This window comes from Brassica napus, unplaced genomic scaffold, assembly GCF_020379485.1.
Source record: "Brassica napus cultivar Da-Ae unplaced genomic scaffold, Da-Ae ScsIHWf_763;HRSCAF=1102, whole genome shotgun sequence".
Classification (NCBI taxonomy): Eukaryota; Viridiplantae; Streptophyta; class Magnoliopsida; order Brassicales; family Brassicaceae; genus Brassica; species Brassica napus.
The window spans coordinates 48,399-63,855 of NW_026016810.1; the positions used below are offsets into that span (position 1 = coordinate 48,399).

At 37.8% G+C, this 15,457-nt stretch overlaps 2 protein-coding genes and 1 non-coding gene across 4 annotated transcripts; 2 read left to right on the forward strand and 1 right to left on the reverse strand.

Moving 5' to 3' along the window:
• Positions 1-3,036: 3,036 nt before the first annotated feature.
• On the reverse strand, positions 3,037-3,143 carry LOC125605522. The gene has a single exon (XR_007336995.1). It is a non-coding gene; the product is annotated as a small nucleolar RNA R71 (small nucleolar RNA).
• A 6,713-nt stretch (positions 3,144-9,856) lies between these two features.
• LOC125605521 (tyrosine aminotransferase) lies at positions 9,857-11,979 on the forward strand. Of its 2 annotated transcripts, none has more exons than XM_048775215.1 (7): positions 9,857-10,204; positions 10,387-10,726; positions 10,809-11,027; positions 11,104-11,163; positions 11,253-11,408; positions 11,488-11,581; positions 11,658-11,979. In XM_048775215.1, the coding sequence occupies exons 1-7, from the start codon at positions 9,933-9,935 to the stop codon at positions 11,777-11,779; spliced, it is 1,263 nt and encodes a 420-aa protein (XP_048631172.1). In that variant the 5' UTR covers positions 9,857-9,932; the 3' UTR covers positions 11,780-11,979. The 2 variants fall into 2 exon arrangements, with proteins under 2 accessions (XP_048631172.1, XP_048631173.1); XM_048775216.1 differs by having other exon boundaries at positions 11,663-11,979.
• A 2,389-nt stretch (positions 11,980-14,368) lies between these two features.
• LOC125605518 (protein COFACTOR ASSEMBLY OF COMPLEX C SUBUNIT B CCB3, chloroplastic-like) lies at positions 14,369-15,457 on the forward strand. The gene is made up of 2 exons (XM_048775212.1): positions 14,369-14,825; positions 14,901-15,457. Exons 1-2 carry the CDS (start codon positions 14,775-14,777, stop codon positions 15,378-15,380), a joined length of 531 nt encoding a protein of 176 aa, XP_048631169.1. The 5' UTR covers positions 14,369-14,774; the 3' UTR covers positions 15,381-15,457.

Here is a 15,457-nt window from a genome sequence, read left to right on the forward strand (position 1 = left end):
ATACACGTCTCCGTTAAGTTTTTTATTGCTTCCAGCTTAATCATGCTTGCTTCTCTTGGGTCCAACAATCTCTCTCGAAACATGATCACAAACACAAAATCAAACATATCAAGAGAATATCTTGGACTAAACTATCACGAATCCATAAAGAAGATCACTTTTTTATAGTCAGAGGCAAGAGAAAAAGATTGTGAAATAAAAAACCTTTGAATTGGAAGTTGTAAGAATCAAAGAAGTTGGAGTCTCCTTGCCATTATCAGCTGAGATCAACTTTGTTTCAATGTCTGAACTCGATCAAAATTTCTATAAAAAAATGTGTTAAAAAAGTTTATACTGTCAGGAAGTGTGAGGATGATGATCAGGGTATGAAGGCTGACCTTTTTATAGGTGGAGATCCACCACCCATTGAATGAGACATCGTGCTTGATGGAGTTAAGAATTTTCTTAAAGGGGATGAATCAAGAAATCTCGTAACGTCACCGATAAGAACCAAAGACAAAACGACAAATCAAAGCTTGACAGAGAGCTTCTTCGCAACATTCGTCTCACTCGCATTCATTGTTGCTGGAACTTATCAAAGCTTCGAGGAAATACGACGAACCCTAGGAACAACGCATCGTGGACGAAAGAACCAATTTTTAACGGGCCAAAACCTTTCCCGTATGAGCCCAATAGAAGTCACGAATCCAAAAAAAAATTTAAAGAAGAGACACGTGTCACATCCGTGTGTGATGTGGCAAAAAAACAACTTCCCATTGGTTGATTTTCTTTGGGGACGTGGACATGCTAAAATTTCAGGATATCTGGCTTTTAGTATTGTAATTGTTGTCAGTTTGCTAATAATTTAAGGGAGTTTTGATGCAATTTGTCATATCCCAATAATTTTAATTTAAGCCCTTTAATTTGATGCAAGGGTGATATCTTGCATATTTACATTGTTTTATCCATTCATTCATAAACATTTTCATCATATAGATTAGAATTTAGACATGTTTAGGTTGCATTTTGCATACATATGTCTCTATCAGGTATTTGAGTACCACATGGAGTTTCTGGAGACATTTGGGTGCATTTGGAGCTCAAAAAGGAGTGTTTAGAGTGGTCATTGGGCGAGCAAGGCATGGAGCGACCAGTCCGGAGCGACACCACCAAGTCGCTCTGACCTCCCTATTGGAGCAACCTTACCAGAGCGACAGGGAGAAGTCGCTCGCGGTTTCATCACTCGGAGACGCGAGAACGAGCCCGGAGCGACCTCCCGGAGCGACACCACGAAGTCGCTCGCATCTCACACCCCTCTCGGAGCGACCTCCCAAAGCGACACCCCGAGGTCGCTCGCGTCTCTATGGCGAGACGACACGAAGCGAAGCCTGGAGCGACCTCTCAGAGCGACCCACTGAGGTCGCTCCCGAAGGCCGGAGCGACTTGCCGGAGCGACATGCCGAGGTCGCTCCGCGCCTATTATCTGCTCGATTTCTGTTTTACTTAAGGGCCTTTTGGTCATTTCATTATGCACGTTTTACATTTCAAAAACCTATGTTTTAAACATCTTTTGTAGCCACCAGAGGCAGATTATCTTTTATCTTTTGATCTATTGAGAAATACACAAGATCTCTTGGATTTTGATTGTTATGTTCTTGTGTTCTTGTTGATTTCTTATCTATTTCTCTACATGATTAATCTGAAATCCAATATGGGTTTAAGAGGAATCATGGAGATTAGTGAGTAATCACCTTTTGAATTCATGGGTTAGGGAGATTAAGGGTGATTAGGTTAGAGCTAGGATGTTTTAGTGTAGATCATTCATATTTCCTTGCTAGTAGAGTAATCATAATGCATCTTCTGAGTTGGCCACTCAGTTGTTGATCCTTAGGCATTTCTCACCCGAAAGGTGTTCGATGAAATGCCCGAGACAACTCTCCTAGGCTTTTAGTATACTTTGCCAAAGACATTTGTTGTTAAAGATGCTAAGATAGCTAATAGACTTGTTAGTAATGATTGCTTTCATATTATTCAACCAAAGACATTTGATGTTTGAGATATGTTAGCAAATGAGCATTCATCTAGACATAGAGCTTGCTTAGAATTGTGTCTAGGCTTAAGGTTGATAGTTTGATTGATCATTTGCCATCCTTAGTTCGATACTTGATCACCCAAGGTCTAATCCCTATGCCCATGAGTTCTCTTTTCCCTTAGTCAAGAAAGTATCATTCTGTTATTGCTTTCTAGTTTAGTAGTAGTTTAAAACCCATCTAAATCATTGGTTGCACTTAGATTAAGTGAGTACTTGCATTCTCAGTGCTTTGATATCCCTCAGAACTGGTTCGACAATCTTTTATACTACAACATTTGTCTTAGGAGCCTTGAAAACTCCTAACATCAAATTGGCGCCGTTGCCAAATTCTGAGTAGATTTAAACATTGAGATTTAGTCACTTGCTTGAGACTAAGTCATTTTTATTTTCTTTTGTTACTGATTCTTCTTCACCTCCCTTTAATCTACAGGTGTATGAACTTGAGGAGCAGGGGTCCATCAAACCTAGTTCCAAGAGCTGCAGACATCAGAGCTTTAGAGAGAGAGTGTGCTAGAAAGAGAAGAGAAGAAGAGCAACAGGCTCACTTGCAGAGATTGGATACTGATATGGGAGACATACCTCAAAACCAACAGCGAGCAGCTCGACCCATTGGCACTTACGACCGCCCCAACATTCATGGTCATAGATTGGGAATCCGAGCACCCGCTGTGGCAGCCAACAACTTTGAGATCAAATCAGGACTCCTCAACGTGATCGAGAACAACAAGTATCATGGCTTGGCTCTAGAGGATCCATTTGATCACTTGGACAGGTTCGACAGCTACTGTGGGTTGTCAAAAACCAATGGTGTGTCCGAAGATGCCTTAAAGCTCAAGCTATTCCCTTTCTCTTTGGGGGATAAGGCACGTCAGTGGGAGAAGTCTCTACCCAGCGACTCCATCACCACTTGGGATGACTGCAAGAAAGCATTCTTGGAGAAGTTCTTCTCTACTTCAAGAACTGCTAAGCTGAGAAACGAGATTTCCAGCTTTCAACAGAAGAACTTGGAAGGCTTCAGTGAAGCCTGGGAGAGATTCAAGGGCTACCAAGCTCAATGCCCACACCATGGCTTTTCTAAGGAGAGCTTGCTGAGCACATTCTACCGTGGTGCTCTTCCTAAGTACAGAGCCAGACTGGATACAGCTAGCAATGGGTTTTTCTTGGGGAGAACTGAGGAGGATGCAGAAGAGCTGGTTGACAACATGGTAAAGAGTGATGCAGTCTACAGTGGAGACCACGACAGAGGCAGTAGAACAGATGATAAGCAGACGAGGAAAGAGATCAAAGCTTTGGAAGACAAGATCGACCTACTCATTGCTGAAAAAGCCACCCAAGAGCAGCTGAAGTTTGTTGGTAACTCCAAGCAGGAAGATCCACTTGCTGTCAATGAGGTTGAGGGTTTGGAAGGTCAGGAAGAGTTGTGCTTCATCAACAACAATGGTAGCTGGTACAAAAAGGAGCCCAACTTTCAGTACAACAACTACCAACAGAAATCCTATCCCAACAACCAACAGAGTGGTTATCCGCCTAGAAACAACCAGCAAGGCAGCTATCAGCCTCAGCAAAACCCCTCGTCTGGTTCCTCTGCTCCTCAAGAGAGCAGCACTGATACCTTACTGAAACAAATCTTGGAGTCTCAGACTAGAAGTGAGAAGCATGTTGGTTATGAGTTGAAGAACCTTCATTCCAAGATTGATGGGAGCTACAATGAGCTCAACAACAAATTCTCACACCTTGCTTCTACAGTCAGGAATTTAGAGAATCAGTTTGCTTCCATGAACACTCACCAGAATCGCCAGCAAGGATCTCTACCTGGAAAGTCTGACCAAAACCCCAAGGAGGCCAAAGCTATCACCCTTAGGAGTGGTAAGCAGTTACCTCCTAAAACCCTCACCAAGGATGCTGAGAAACTAGGTGAGGGGGTTGCCATCAACATAGATGATGAAGTGGTGATTGTTGATGAGAAGATCAATGACGAGATCTTGGAGAAGATAGTGGAAGCCAAAGGTAAAGGAAAGGTTGGGGAAGAGAAGAAGACAGTAAAAGATGGTGAAGTTGTTACTCCAGCAAGTGAAAGTTCTTTTGTTCCTCCTCCCTATGAACCCAAACTTCCATTCCCTGGTAGATTCAAGAAGCAGCTGCTAGAGAAATACAAGGCTCTGTTTGAGAAGCAAATGAGTGAAGCTCAGGTTGCAATGCCCATCATCGATGCTTTCATGTTGATTCCTCAATACAACAAGTTCCTGAAAGATGTTGTAGCTGCAAAGAAGAAGGAGATGGAAGGCATGATGATTCTTACCCATGAGTGCAATGCCATCATCCAGAGGCTTGATGTTCCAGAGAAATTAGAGGATCCAGGAAGCTTCACACTACCTTGTGCTCTTGGACCTATGGTATTTGAGAAAAGTCTCTGCGATTTGGGAGCTAGTGTCAGCTTGATGCCTTTGTCTGTTGCAAAGAAGCTTGGATTCACTCAGTACAAGAAGTGTAGACTCTCTCTGGTGTTAGCTGATCGTTCAGTGAAGTATCCTGTGGGCATCTTAGAGGACCTCCCTGTGAAGATTGGAAGGTATGAGATACCTACAGATTTTGTGGTGCTTGAGATGGGTGAGGAGGCTCAAGATCCATTGATTCTAGGAAGGCCATTCTTAGCTACAGCAGGAGCTATTGTTAATGTGAAGGAGGGCACGATTGATCTCCATTTGGGTAAAGAGAACATCCTCCACTTTGACATCAAGAGGAAAATGAGGAAACCAACTGTGTTCGGGCAAGCCTTCTACATTGAAGAGATGGGCACTCCTGCTGATGAGCACCTTGAAGAGTTACCACCTGAGGACGACGAGGAGGGAGCATCTCCCTCTACTCATTCCCTATAGAAGGTAACCCACCACACTCCCTTGTATATACCATTTCATTTTTGCATATTAGTCTTCTTTTCGGTATCTCTCTCTACTTGACGACACAGAGACTGTGTAACTCAAGTTTGGGGGAGGTACCAAGTATTTGATCATGTTTGCTTTGATGTTGTTTCATTGAGTCATGCATTGCATACCTATTTGCATAAAAAAAAAAAAACAATCATTTAGTTTGCATCATTTGCATTTTTAGGAGAGTCTAGAGCATATAGGTTGCATTCACTTGCATTGGGAGCAATGATTTTGAATGCCTTGTAAAGAACACTACGTTGCACCTGAGTAGCTTTTGCACCTCTCAAAAAGACTTGTATGTTTCGAGCCTTGAAAACTCTTCCTGAAACTTGTTGATTGCTGAAACTCAGTCTTTGAAGCCAACTACAACCTTATTTGAACTGAACGAACTTAATGCTTCTTGCTCATGGTCCCTTGTGTACTGAGTCATGGCTATACACACTTGAGTTGTCACATCTTTTATGCCAATCTTTTTGACAAACTCTAGTGGTAGACCACTCCCAAAACCTTTCCTTCCTTTTAAGCTTTCATTGTTTGATGAGTGAGGCCTTCTTCGGAAAGTCTTACATGTGCATAATGTTGAGAGTATCGGGAACGACAATGCTTGATCTTCATTTTTGCTAGATTGGACACTCTATTGTCTAGCTATAGGTGGGGGGTGAGTGTTGTGATTATGATTTGGGAGAAATGAAAAATAAAAAGGATAGACTCTTTGTGCTTAAGTGAATTGTTTTATGGGATAAGTAGAGAACCTCTAGCTCTAGTTTTGAAAAGTCTTGGCCCCCAACCTAAAAAAAAAAAAAAAAAAAAAAAAAAAAAAAAGAAAAAAAAAAAAAAAAAAGAAAAGAAAGAAAAGGGGGCTAGCAAAGTTGTTAGGAGCTAAGAAATGTTTTGAGGTTGTGAAAAATCCCTTGTAGATTTCAAAGAGAAAGAGTTAAAGTTCTTAGGATCTTTTGGTGAGAGATGTGAGTTGGGTTTGACATTTGGGAATGATTGTGTAATTGTATGTTTGGGAAAAGGGTAGAACAATGGAGATTGAGCATTGTATGCATGAGTTGGTCCCTTTCTTAGATATATTATGTGCAATGTCAAGGCTACTTGTTTTGAGAGTAAACCACCTTAAAGATCATATGTTTTGAACCTCTTGAATCACTTGAATAAAAGCCTTCCCTTACCCAACCAAATGACTTGGACCAACTGACCATTTGCAAGAATTCACCTGATGTTTTGTGCTTAATGAATGTGAGAGTTGGTTGATTTGAATGTGTGGATGCTTGATGATGAGTGTAAGAACAAAAAGAGTTAAGATAGGCCTAGAGAAGCTAGAGTGTAATAAGAGAGTGTGCTAGTTGTGTTTCTTTTGGCTATGTGCTCCCACCTTCAACCTCTCTCCCTATGAGTTCTAGAAAGTTCACTTGTGGACAAGTAAAAGAACAAGTTTGGGGGAGTTGATATCTTGCATATTTACATTGTTTTATCCATTCATTCATAAACATTTTCATCATATAGATTAGGATTTAGACATGTTTAGGTTGCATTTTGCATACATATGTCTCTATCAGGTATTTGAGTACCACATGGAGTTTCTGGAGACATTTGGGTGCATTTGGAGCTCAAAAGGAGTGTTTAGAGTGGTCATTGGGCGAGCAAGGCATGGAGCGACCAGTCCGGAGCGACACCACCAAGTCGCTCTGACCTCCCTATTGGAGCGACCTTACCAGAGCGACAGGGAGAAGTCGCTCGCGGTTTCATCACTCGGAGACGCGAGAACGAGCCCGGAGCGACCTCCCGGAGCGACACCACGAAGTCGCTCGCATCTCACACCCCTCTCGGAGCGACCTCCCAAAGCGACACCCCGAGGTCGCTCGCGTCTCTATGGCGAGACGACACGAAGCGAAGCCTGGAGCGACCTCTCAGAGCGACCCACTGAGGTCGCTCCCGAAGGCCGGAGCGACTTGCCGGAGCGACATGCCGAGGTCGCTCCGCGCCTATTATCTGCTCGATTTCTGTTTTACTTAAGGGCCTTTTGGTCATTTCATTATGCACGTTTTTACATTTCAAAAACCTATGTTTTAAACATCTTTTGTAGCCACCAGTGGCAGATTATCTTTTATCTTTTGATCTATTGAGAAATACACAAGGATCTCTTGGATTTTGATTGTTATGTTCTTGTGTTCTTGTTGATTTCTTATCTATTTCTCTACATGGTTAATCTGAAATCCAATATGGGTTTAAGAGGAATCATGGAGATTAGTGAGTAATCATCTTTTGAATTCATGGGTTAGGGAGATTAAGGGTGATTAGGTTAGAGCTAGGATGTTTTAGTGTAGATCATTCATATTTCCTTGCTAGTAGAGTAATCATAATGCATCTTCTGAGTTGGCCACTCAAAAGTTGATCCTTAGGCATTTCTCACCCGAAAGGTGTTCGATGAAATGCCCGAGACAACTCTCCTAGGCTTTTAGTATACTTTGCCAAAGACATTTGTTGTTAAAGATGCTAAGATAGCTAATAGACTTGTTAGTAATGATTGCTTTCATATTATTCAACCAAAGACATTTGATGTTTGAGATATGTTAGCAAATGAGCATTCATCTAGACATAGAGCTTGCTTAGAATTGTGTCTAGGCTTAAGGTTGATAGTTTGATTGATCATTTGCCATCCTTAATTCGATACTTGATCACCCAAGGTCTAATCCCTATGCCCATGAGTTCTCTTTTCCCTTAGTTAAGAAAGTATCATTCTGTTATTGCATTCTAGTTTAGTAGTAGTTTAAAACCCATCTAAATCATTGGTTGCACTTAGATTAAGTGAGTACTTGCATTCTCAGTGCTTTGATATCCCTCAGAACTGGTTCGACAATCTTTTATACTACAACATTTGTCTTAGGAGCCTTGAAAACTCCTAACATCAAAGGGTGGAAACTTCTTTGGTATAGTGGTTTAACTAAGAATTCATTAATGCTTCTATATCAGGAAGTCTGGATTTTAATTCCCAAAAAAGACAAAATTATACGAATTAAAAGAGAAAAAGACTTACAAGAGATCTGCATCATTGCACAAGGAGTACCGTCAAGCGTGGATCCCATAGGGCGGCTCAGGTGATGCAGTCATACCTGAATCAGCTCAGGTGAAACAGTCATGCCTGAATCGGCTGTAAAATCGTTTGTAATATTTCTGATAGTTGTAATAGCATAATTATCCAATGTAAAAAAAAAAAAAATTATCCCTCTTCTTCCCTGTTCACAGACATCAATATTTCATCTATCTTCTTTTGATGTAATTAGAGCTGGACAAATAAACCGAATCCGAAAACTCGAACCGAACCCGAACCGATAAAAATGAATCCAAACCGACCGAACCCGACATAAAAACCGAATGGATCTTGTTTTATGGTATTTCGGGTTATGGGTATTATCCGAACTGAATCCGAACCTAAATGGATACCCGATAGAACCCGAAACATTCAAAATTTCCAAAAAGAACTTGTACCAAACATGATCTCAATTCCTAATATGTATTCAAAATATATTGAACATCTAAAATAATTATATATTATATGAAGATTGATGGTTGAAGGTGGCGGTTGAATGTTGAAGTTTTTAGATTTGGGTTTTATTTTTCATTGAATAATGTTTTTCATTTCATGAGAACTTGATTTTCGTTTCATGTTTTCATTTATTTGGTTTTCTTTCGATCAATAACTATGTTTACCTTTTACTTGATTTTGAATGATTACATTTGATGTTCCTTTCTTTTTTTTGAACCGATTTTATTTATGTTTTGGTTACAAAATAGGTAGAAATCAAGTACTTTAAAACCAAAGAACCGATTTTAGTTACTTTTTGGTTACAAAGTAGATATAAATCAGGTACATTTAAACCGATTGGAACCCGAACCCGAAAGTACATCGGGTTATACCGGTTCTTTAAAGATTTATTAAACCCGACCCGAACTCGATAGAACCCGAACCGATCCCGAACCGAATTTTAATATAATTCGAATAAGGCTGATTTTGATAAACCCGAAAAACCGAAACCCGATTGGACTAAACCGAAACTCGATTGGGACTCCGAATGGCCAGGCATAGATGTAATATCTTTTTTCGCTCAATCCTTTGGCTATTTTTCTTAAAATTTCAGCTTATCGGATTTACTCTTCGCTTGGCGATTTTGTTGTGCATAATCAAAACAAATTGGGACTGTTCTTCATGTTTATCTTTCCCTATTTGTTTTGAGTTTAAAAAAAGTTTATTTTCTCCTCTTTCGCATTAAATTGTGATTTGCACTTAATCCTTTTCTGAAAGAATCGATCTTCACTCTCTGTTTGAGAAGCCAATAGATGGCTCTAGTAAAGTCTCTGAACGGAAAGGAAGCGGTGATGTGGAATTTGATTTCGGCTGGCTTTAACGGAGACTTGGCAAAGCTGGCATCTTCTCTATATTGAAGATGGTCTAGCAAAAATCTCTTGTTTGGTCAATCGATCTATCTTAGAGTTATTATTCGATGGACATGGAGTTTTCTGAACACAAGCAAAGGATTGAGCGAAAGTTGGAGGTTGAAGAGTGCAAAGTAAAGAGGATGCAATATGGTGATGGAGGAGCTGTAGCTTCAATCAGGGGTGGTTCGTTGGCGGGCGCCGGAGATACAGTTTTCAGATCTGCATGTTAAATTTTGAACACGTATTGTATTTCTTTTTTTTCTTAAGCTGACGCGTGTGTGTTACGTCGATGCTCAATTGTACTCTTCTTTACTTGCTGGAATTTAATAAAATCCAGAATGTTGACAAAAAAAAAACCCTTTAATTAATTTATATTTTGATTTTATGGATTAGATATTTTGGGGAAGAGAATCTTCTATGCCAGTCACATATCACAAACAAAAATACAAAACCTTAGCTTCAGTTCCTCTGTGTTACGTTTCCGACAAAAAAAGATGGGTGAAATCGGAGCCAAGCGATGGAACTTCGGAGCCAACGAGGTGGTCGAACGTTCAAGCTCCTTAAGCATTCGTGAGTATCTTAATACCTTAATCAGTAATCTCGACGAAGGTGGCACCAGACCCGTCATCGCCCTCGGACATGGCGACCCTTCTCCGTTCCCGAGATTCAGTACTGATCCATCAGCTGTTAAAGCCATCTGCGACGCTGTTAGCTCCACCAAGTTTAACAACTATTCTTCTGCTTCCGGTATTCCTGTCGCTAGGAAGTAAGATTACTTCCTCTTCTTTTTCCTTTTTTATATGTTCTTGTCTTAAGGTTCTTGTCTTAGTGCATGTAGTTTTGTTAGGCGCCATATCATTATTCGAGGGTGTCTTGTCTTAAGGGTCTGTTGTTGTCTGAATTCAAATCTTGATGACTTTGTGTTTCTCTTTTTTCCCCTTCAAATAGAGCTGTTGCAGAGTACCTCTCTCGCGATCTCTCTTACCAGATATCTCCAAATGATGTTCATATCACTTCTGGTTGTTTGCAAGCAATTGAGATTTTGATCTCCGCACTCGCAAATCCTGGTGCCAACATTCTGCTGCCTAGGCCCACTTACCCCATGTATGATTCCAGAGCGTCTTTCAGTCAGCTAGAGGTTCGTTATTTCGACCTCCTACCAGAAAATGGTTGGGATGTTGATCTCGATGCTGTTGAAGCTCTTGCAGACGACAAAACCGTAGCTATAGTTGTTGTCAACCCTTGCAACCCTTGTGGAAACGTTTTTTCCCGCCAACATCTTCAAAAGGTGTGCACTTTGCTTCTCACTTTTCCGGTTTTTTTTTTAATCGCAAAGTTTTACTCATTTTTGGTATATGGTGGTGATGAAGATTGCAGAGACAGCTTGCAAGCTTGGAATACTTTTGATCGCAGACGAAGTTTATGACCATTATGCATTTGGGGATAAACCATTTGTGTCCATGGCAGAGTTTGCAGAGATAGTGCCTGTAGTTTTGTTAGGCGCCATATCGAAAAGATGGTTTGTTCCAGGCTGGAGACTTGGCTGGATGGTGACTCTTGACCCTCATTGCATCATGAAAGATTCTGGGGTTTGTTTCCTAGCAATTGATTTACATTTTGGTTGTATGTGAATGTGATATAACTTCTGTGTCTTTTATATATTAGTTTGTTCAGTCTCTTACCAACGTCATCAACATTTCAACGGACGCTGTAACGTTCATTCAGGTATATTGATGGGATGCATTGGTGTTGTAACACATATCTCTGTTAGGAAACATGATTTTTTCTTTCTTTTTTTTTTTCATCTGAGCCAGGGTGCCATTCCTGAGATCCTTGGGAATACGAAAGAAGAATTCTTCTCAGTGAAACTTGAAAAGATGAGAGAATGTGCAGAGATTTGTTATGAAGAGATTATGAAGATCCCTTGCATCACTTGCCCCAGCAAACCCGAGGGGTCCATGTTCACGATGGTAAAGAACTGAGGCAATCAGGTTAACTCATCAGTCAAAGCTCAATCTCAGAGGCTAATCCATTTGTTTATCGGTGCAGGTGAAGCTAAACCTGTCGCTACTCGAAGATATCAGTGATGATTTGGATTTCTGCTGCAAGCTGGCTAAAGAGGAATCGTTGATCATCCTACCAGGTAAAATATAGTAATCTTGTTAACGAGCTTTGTTGACAGTTACGGGCAGTTAAGATAATCAATGAGGCTCTTGCAGGTCAGGCTGTTGGGCTCAAGAACTGGCTACGTATCACTTTTGCGATTGAGCTGGATCTCCTCATAGACGGCTTTTCCAGGCTAAAGAACTTTTCCCAGAGACACTCCAAGAAAAAGCCATGAGTGTAAGTCTCTCTCTCCTTCTCAAGAGTCCAAGCAAATTAGGTTTTGCTTAGAAACTTCTAAAACAAGACATTGTAATAACTAGTAAGCTTTGTTTTTCTTTGAACAAAAATATGAACCAAGTGATGCCAAGCAGCAGCTGTTACCATGAGGTTCTCTCTTTGTCAAACACTAGCAATGCAAAAAAAAAATTAATAGCAGCCATCACCATGAAATAGCATGGGAATCTAGATTGAAAATTACAAAAAAAAAACGAGTTAAAAAGGATAATATAAGGCGGTGAAACGTTCGAAAACAATTAAGAAAATATACGAATATGTGGGGTTCGAGATTTAGTCTCTTTCGTTAACTTAGGGTCCGATTGGTAATGGCTGTAGCTTTAAATATTTTGCTGTAGAAAAAAATCTGTTGACTTTTTACTGTGGCTTTAGATTTTATTGCTGTAGAATTTTATTGAAGCACTAAAAAATTGCTTTGGATATTTGGCTCTGCAGAGCACTTGTACAGCTGTAGGATATTTTAAGAGCTGTGGTTTCAAAAAAAAATTTAAAACTTGATTGCTCTGAATTTGGTGCTGTGGAAATAAATAGGGCTGTGGACAGCACCTACAGCAACTACCAATCACCCCCCTTAATATATCGTTCCTAGGTGAGACAATTTATGTACGATATTTGAATCCAAGGATAAAATTGTGTGAGACTGTTTAGTATTATCCAAAGAAAAAATTCTTTAAAAATGCACAGATCTATACTATTATTTATGAAGTGATTTAGCTAATTTGTCATGATTTTCATGATTTTAAGTAATTTTGCTGATTTATCATGTTTTAATTAGATTTAAACTGAGTCATTAATTTATTAATAGTTTTTAGTTTAGTTCATAATTTATTCATTTAAATAATATAACTATAAAATATGTAATTAGATATATAATTATTTTGATTTTGTTTATTTGTCATGTTTTCCATGATTTTAGTCAATTTTGCTTATTTGTTTTTCCATGATTTTAGTCAATTTTGCTTATTTATCATGTTTTTATTAGGTTTTAGCTTAGTCATTGATTTATTAATAATTTTTAGCTGAATCACTAATTTATTAATTAAAAACAATATTCGTAATGAATTTTATATATAATTAAAAACGAATTTTTATTTAATAATATTTAAATCTATATGTTATATTAAAATTCTTATTTTTTTATTTGTCATATTTTATTAAGTTTTAAGCTTTTATATAGGTCATTGACTCATTATTAGTTTTTAACTGAGTATTTATTAATTTTCACAAAATCCATAATGAGTTGAGTCCATAATTTATTAATTTAAATAATATAACTATAACATATGTAATTAGATATATAATTATTTTGATTTTGTTTATTTGTCATGTTTTCCATGATTTTAGTCAATTTTTCTTATTTGTCATGTTTTTATTAAGTTTTAGCTTAGTCATTGATTTATTAATAATTTTTAGCTGAATCACTAATTTATTAATTTAAAAAAATATCCGTAATGAATTTTATATATAATTAACAACAAATTTTGATTTAATAATATTTAAATCTATATGTTATATTAAAATTTCTATTTTCTTATTTATCATATTTTATTAGGTTTTAAGCTTTTATATAGGTCATTGACTTGTTATTAGTTTTTAACTGAGTATTTATTAATTTTCACAAAACCCGTAATGAATTTTATATATAATAAAACACGTATTTTATTTTAATAATATTAAATTTATATGTTATATTAAATAATTAATTATAAACTAATATAAGAAAATTGTGAAAATATATTTAAAACTTATGAGAATTCTTATATATATTGTGTTGCTATCTGAGAACAATATTTTTATTATAAAGTTAAAAAACTAAGATATAAAACAGTTTATAATTAAATATTAGTTTATAATGCCGATTTTTGGATTAATAAGATATAAAATAATAATTATTCGTAAGATGATTATGTTCGCATGTGCGGACAAAACACCTAGTTAATTTTTATTTGCCAATAAAATACACAAACTATTTTGGATCTCTGTTCAATACACGAACTAATTTTTGTTGCCTATTAAATATACAAACTTTTAAAATTCGTAAATTTTACACATCGCTTTAGACGACGTATTATGTTTAAAAGAAGTGATGACGATGTTAATGTTTAACTAAACACGTGGTTAAACTGTAAAAGAGAAAATTCTTAAAAAATGCGCTAACTAATTTTTATTTACTCATTAAACACACGAACTATTTTGGATCTCCGTTTAATACATAAACTATTTTTCATATCCTATTAAATATACATTTTAAAATTTTACAGATTTTACACTTTGATTTAGAAAACGTCAACTATATTTAATAGAAGTAAAGAAGACATTAATGTTTAATTAAAAACATATTTAAACTATAAAAACACGCTCATTCTTAGCCAAAAATTATTTAAACGTCAACTATGTATAATTATTGTGTTTACCACAATTTTCTCCGATTTTAGTTGAATTTAAAATATTTACTTCATAAATTATTATCATTATTAAATATGTCAAACAAAATATTAATAAATCAGAGACATGTATAATAAAGTTTTGAAAATATTATTCTATTAAAAAAATAAGAGTGTAGTATCGCCACACCTTTCTTTGTTTGCCACGAGACTATTTAAGTAATAATTAACATATATTTTAACATAATAATTAACATTAAATATAAATCACAAAGAACCATTTTACTAGAGGGATATTTCAGAATTGGATTTTAGATTTAGTGGCACAACACACGATTTCTCGTTAAAGATCCTGCTTGTAATCTGTTTGCCTCGGTAAAATCCCTTTTGTTTACCTTGAAAGAAAAAAAAAACTTTTGCTTCTGATATTCCATGTCAGCATTATCCTCCTGCACCAGATTTTCAGAGTCGTGTCTGTATTCTTAACCTTACGCTCAATCAAAAACAGAGTCAAAAATCAACATTTTTTGTTCACCAAGTACAGAGTTCGCGATGACAACAGTAGCCTCCGGCTTCGTACCTTTCTTGCCGGCGCTCAGTCTGGTGAGACAAATCGACCAAGATGCATCAACTCACCTGTTTTCTCTAACCATCTCTCGAATTCAATACATTTTTCAGGCCAAATCTCGACGGTCATGTCCCAACATTCGAACTCGGTCTGCATGTCTTCCAGTGGTTTCAGCATCGTTAACCCAAATCGAAGTAGACACAACAACAACAACAAGCCTCTGTTCAAGTATTGTCTCGTCAAAACCAATCTCGGAGGCCTTGCATAACATATCTCTAGCAGATCTGGATCCAGGAACCGCAAAGCTCGCGATTGGGATCTTGGGTCCTGCCTTATCAGCTTTTGGGTTTCTCTTTATTTTGAGGATTGTTATGTCTTGGTACCCGAAACTCCCAATTGACAAGTTCCCGTACGTTTTGGCGTACGCTCCGACCGAACCAATCCTTGTTCAGACGAGGAAAGTGATTCCACCACTTGCAGGAGTCGATGTAACTCCAGTGGTTTGGTTCGGACTTGTGAGTTTCCTTAGTGAGATTTTGGTTGGTCCACAGGGACTTCTCGTTCTTGTTTCTCAACAACAAATTAGCTAGAATCTGAGAATCTTACTCCGTAATACATTTGTTTTTGTACACTCTTTTGGCCTCTGTTGATGGTATATCTTTCTGTA

Coding starts and splice junctions, on each gene's coding strand:
- LOC125605518 (XM_048775212.1), top strand. CDS start 14,775: ATGACAACAGTAGCCTCCGGCTTCGTACCTTTCTTGCCGGCGCTCAGT. Junction 14,826..14,900: donor TCTTGCCGGCGCTCAGTCTG/GTGAGACAAATC, acceptor TACATTTTTCAG/GCCAAATCTCGACGGTCATG.
- LOC125605521 (XM_048775215.1), top strand. CDS start 9,933: ATGGGTGAAATCGGAGCCAAGCGATGGAACTTCGGAGCCAACGAGGTG. Junction 11,164..11,252: donor ACGCTGTAACGTTCATTCAG/GTATATTGATGG, acceptor CATCTGAGCCAG/GGTGCCATTCCTGAGATCCT. Junction 11,409..11,487: donor AGGGGTCCATGTTCACGATG/GTAAAGAACTGA, acceptor TTATCGGTGCAG/GTGAAGCTAAACCTGTCGCT.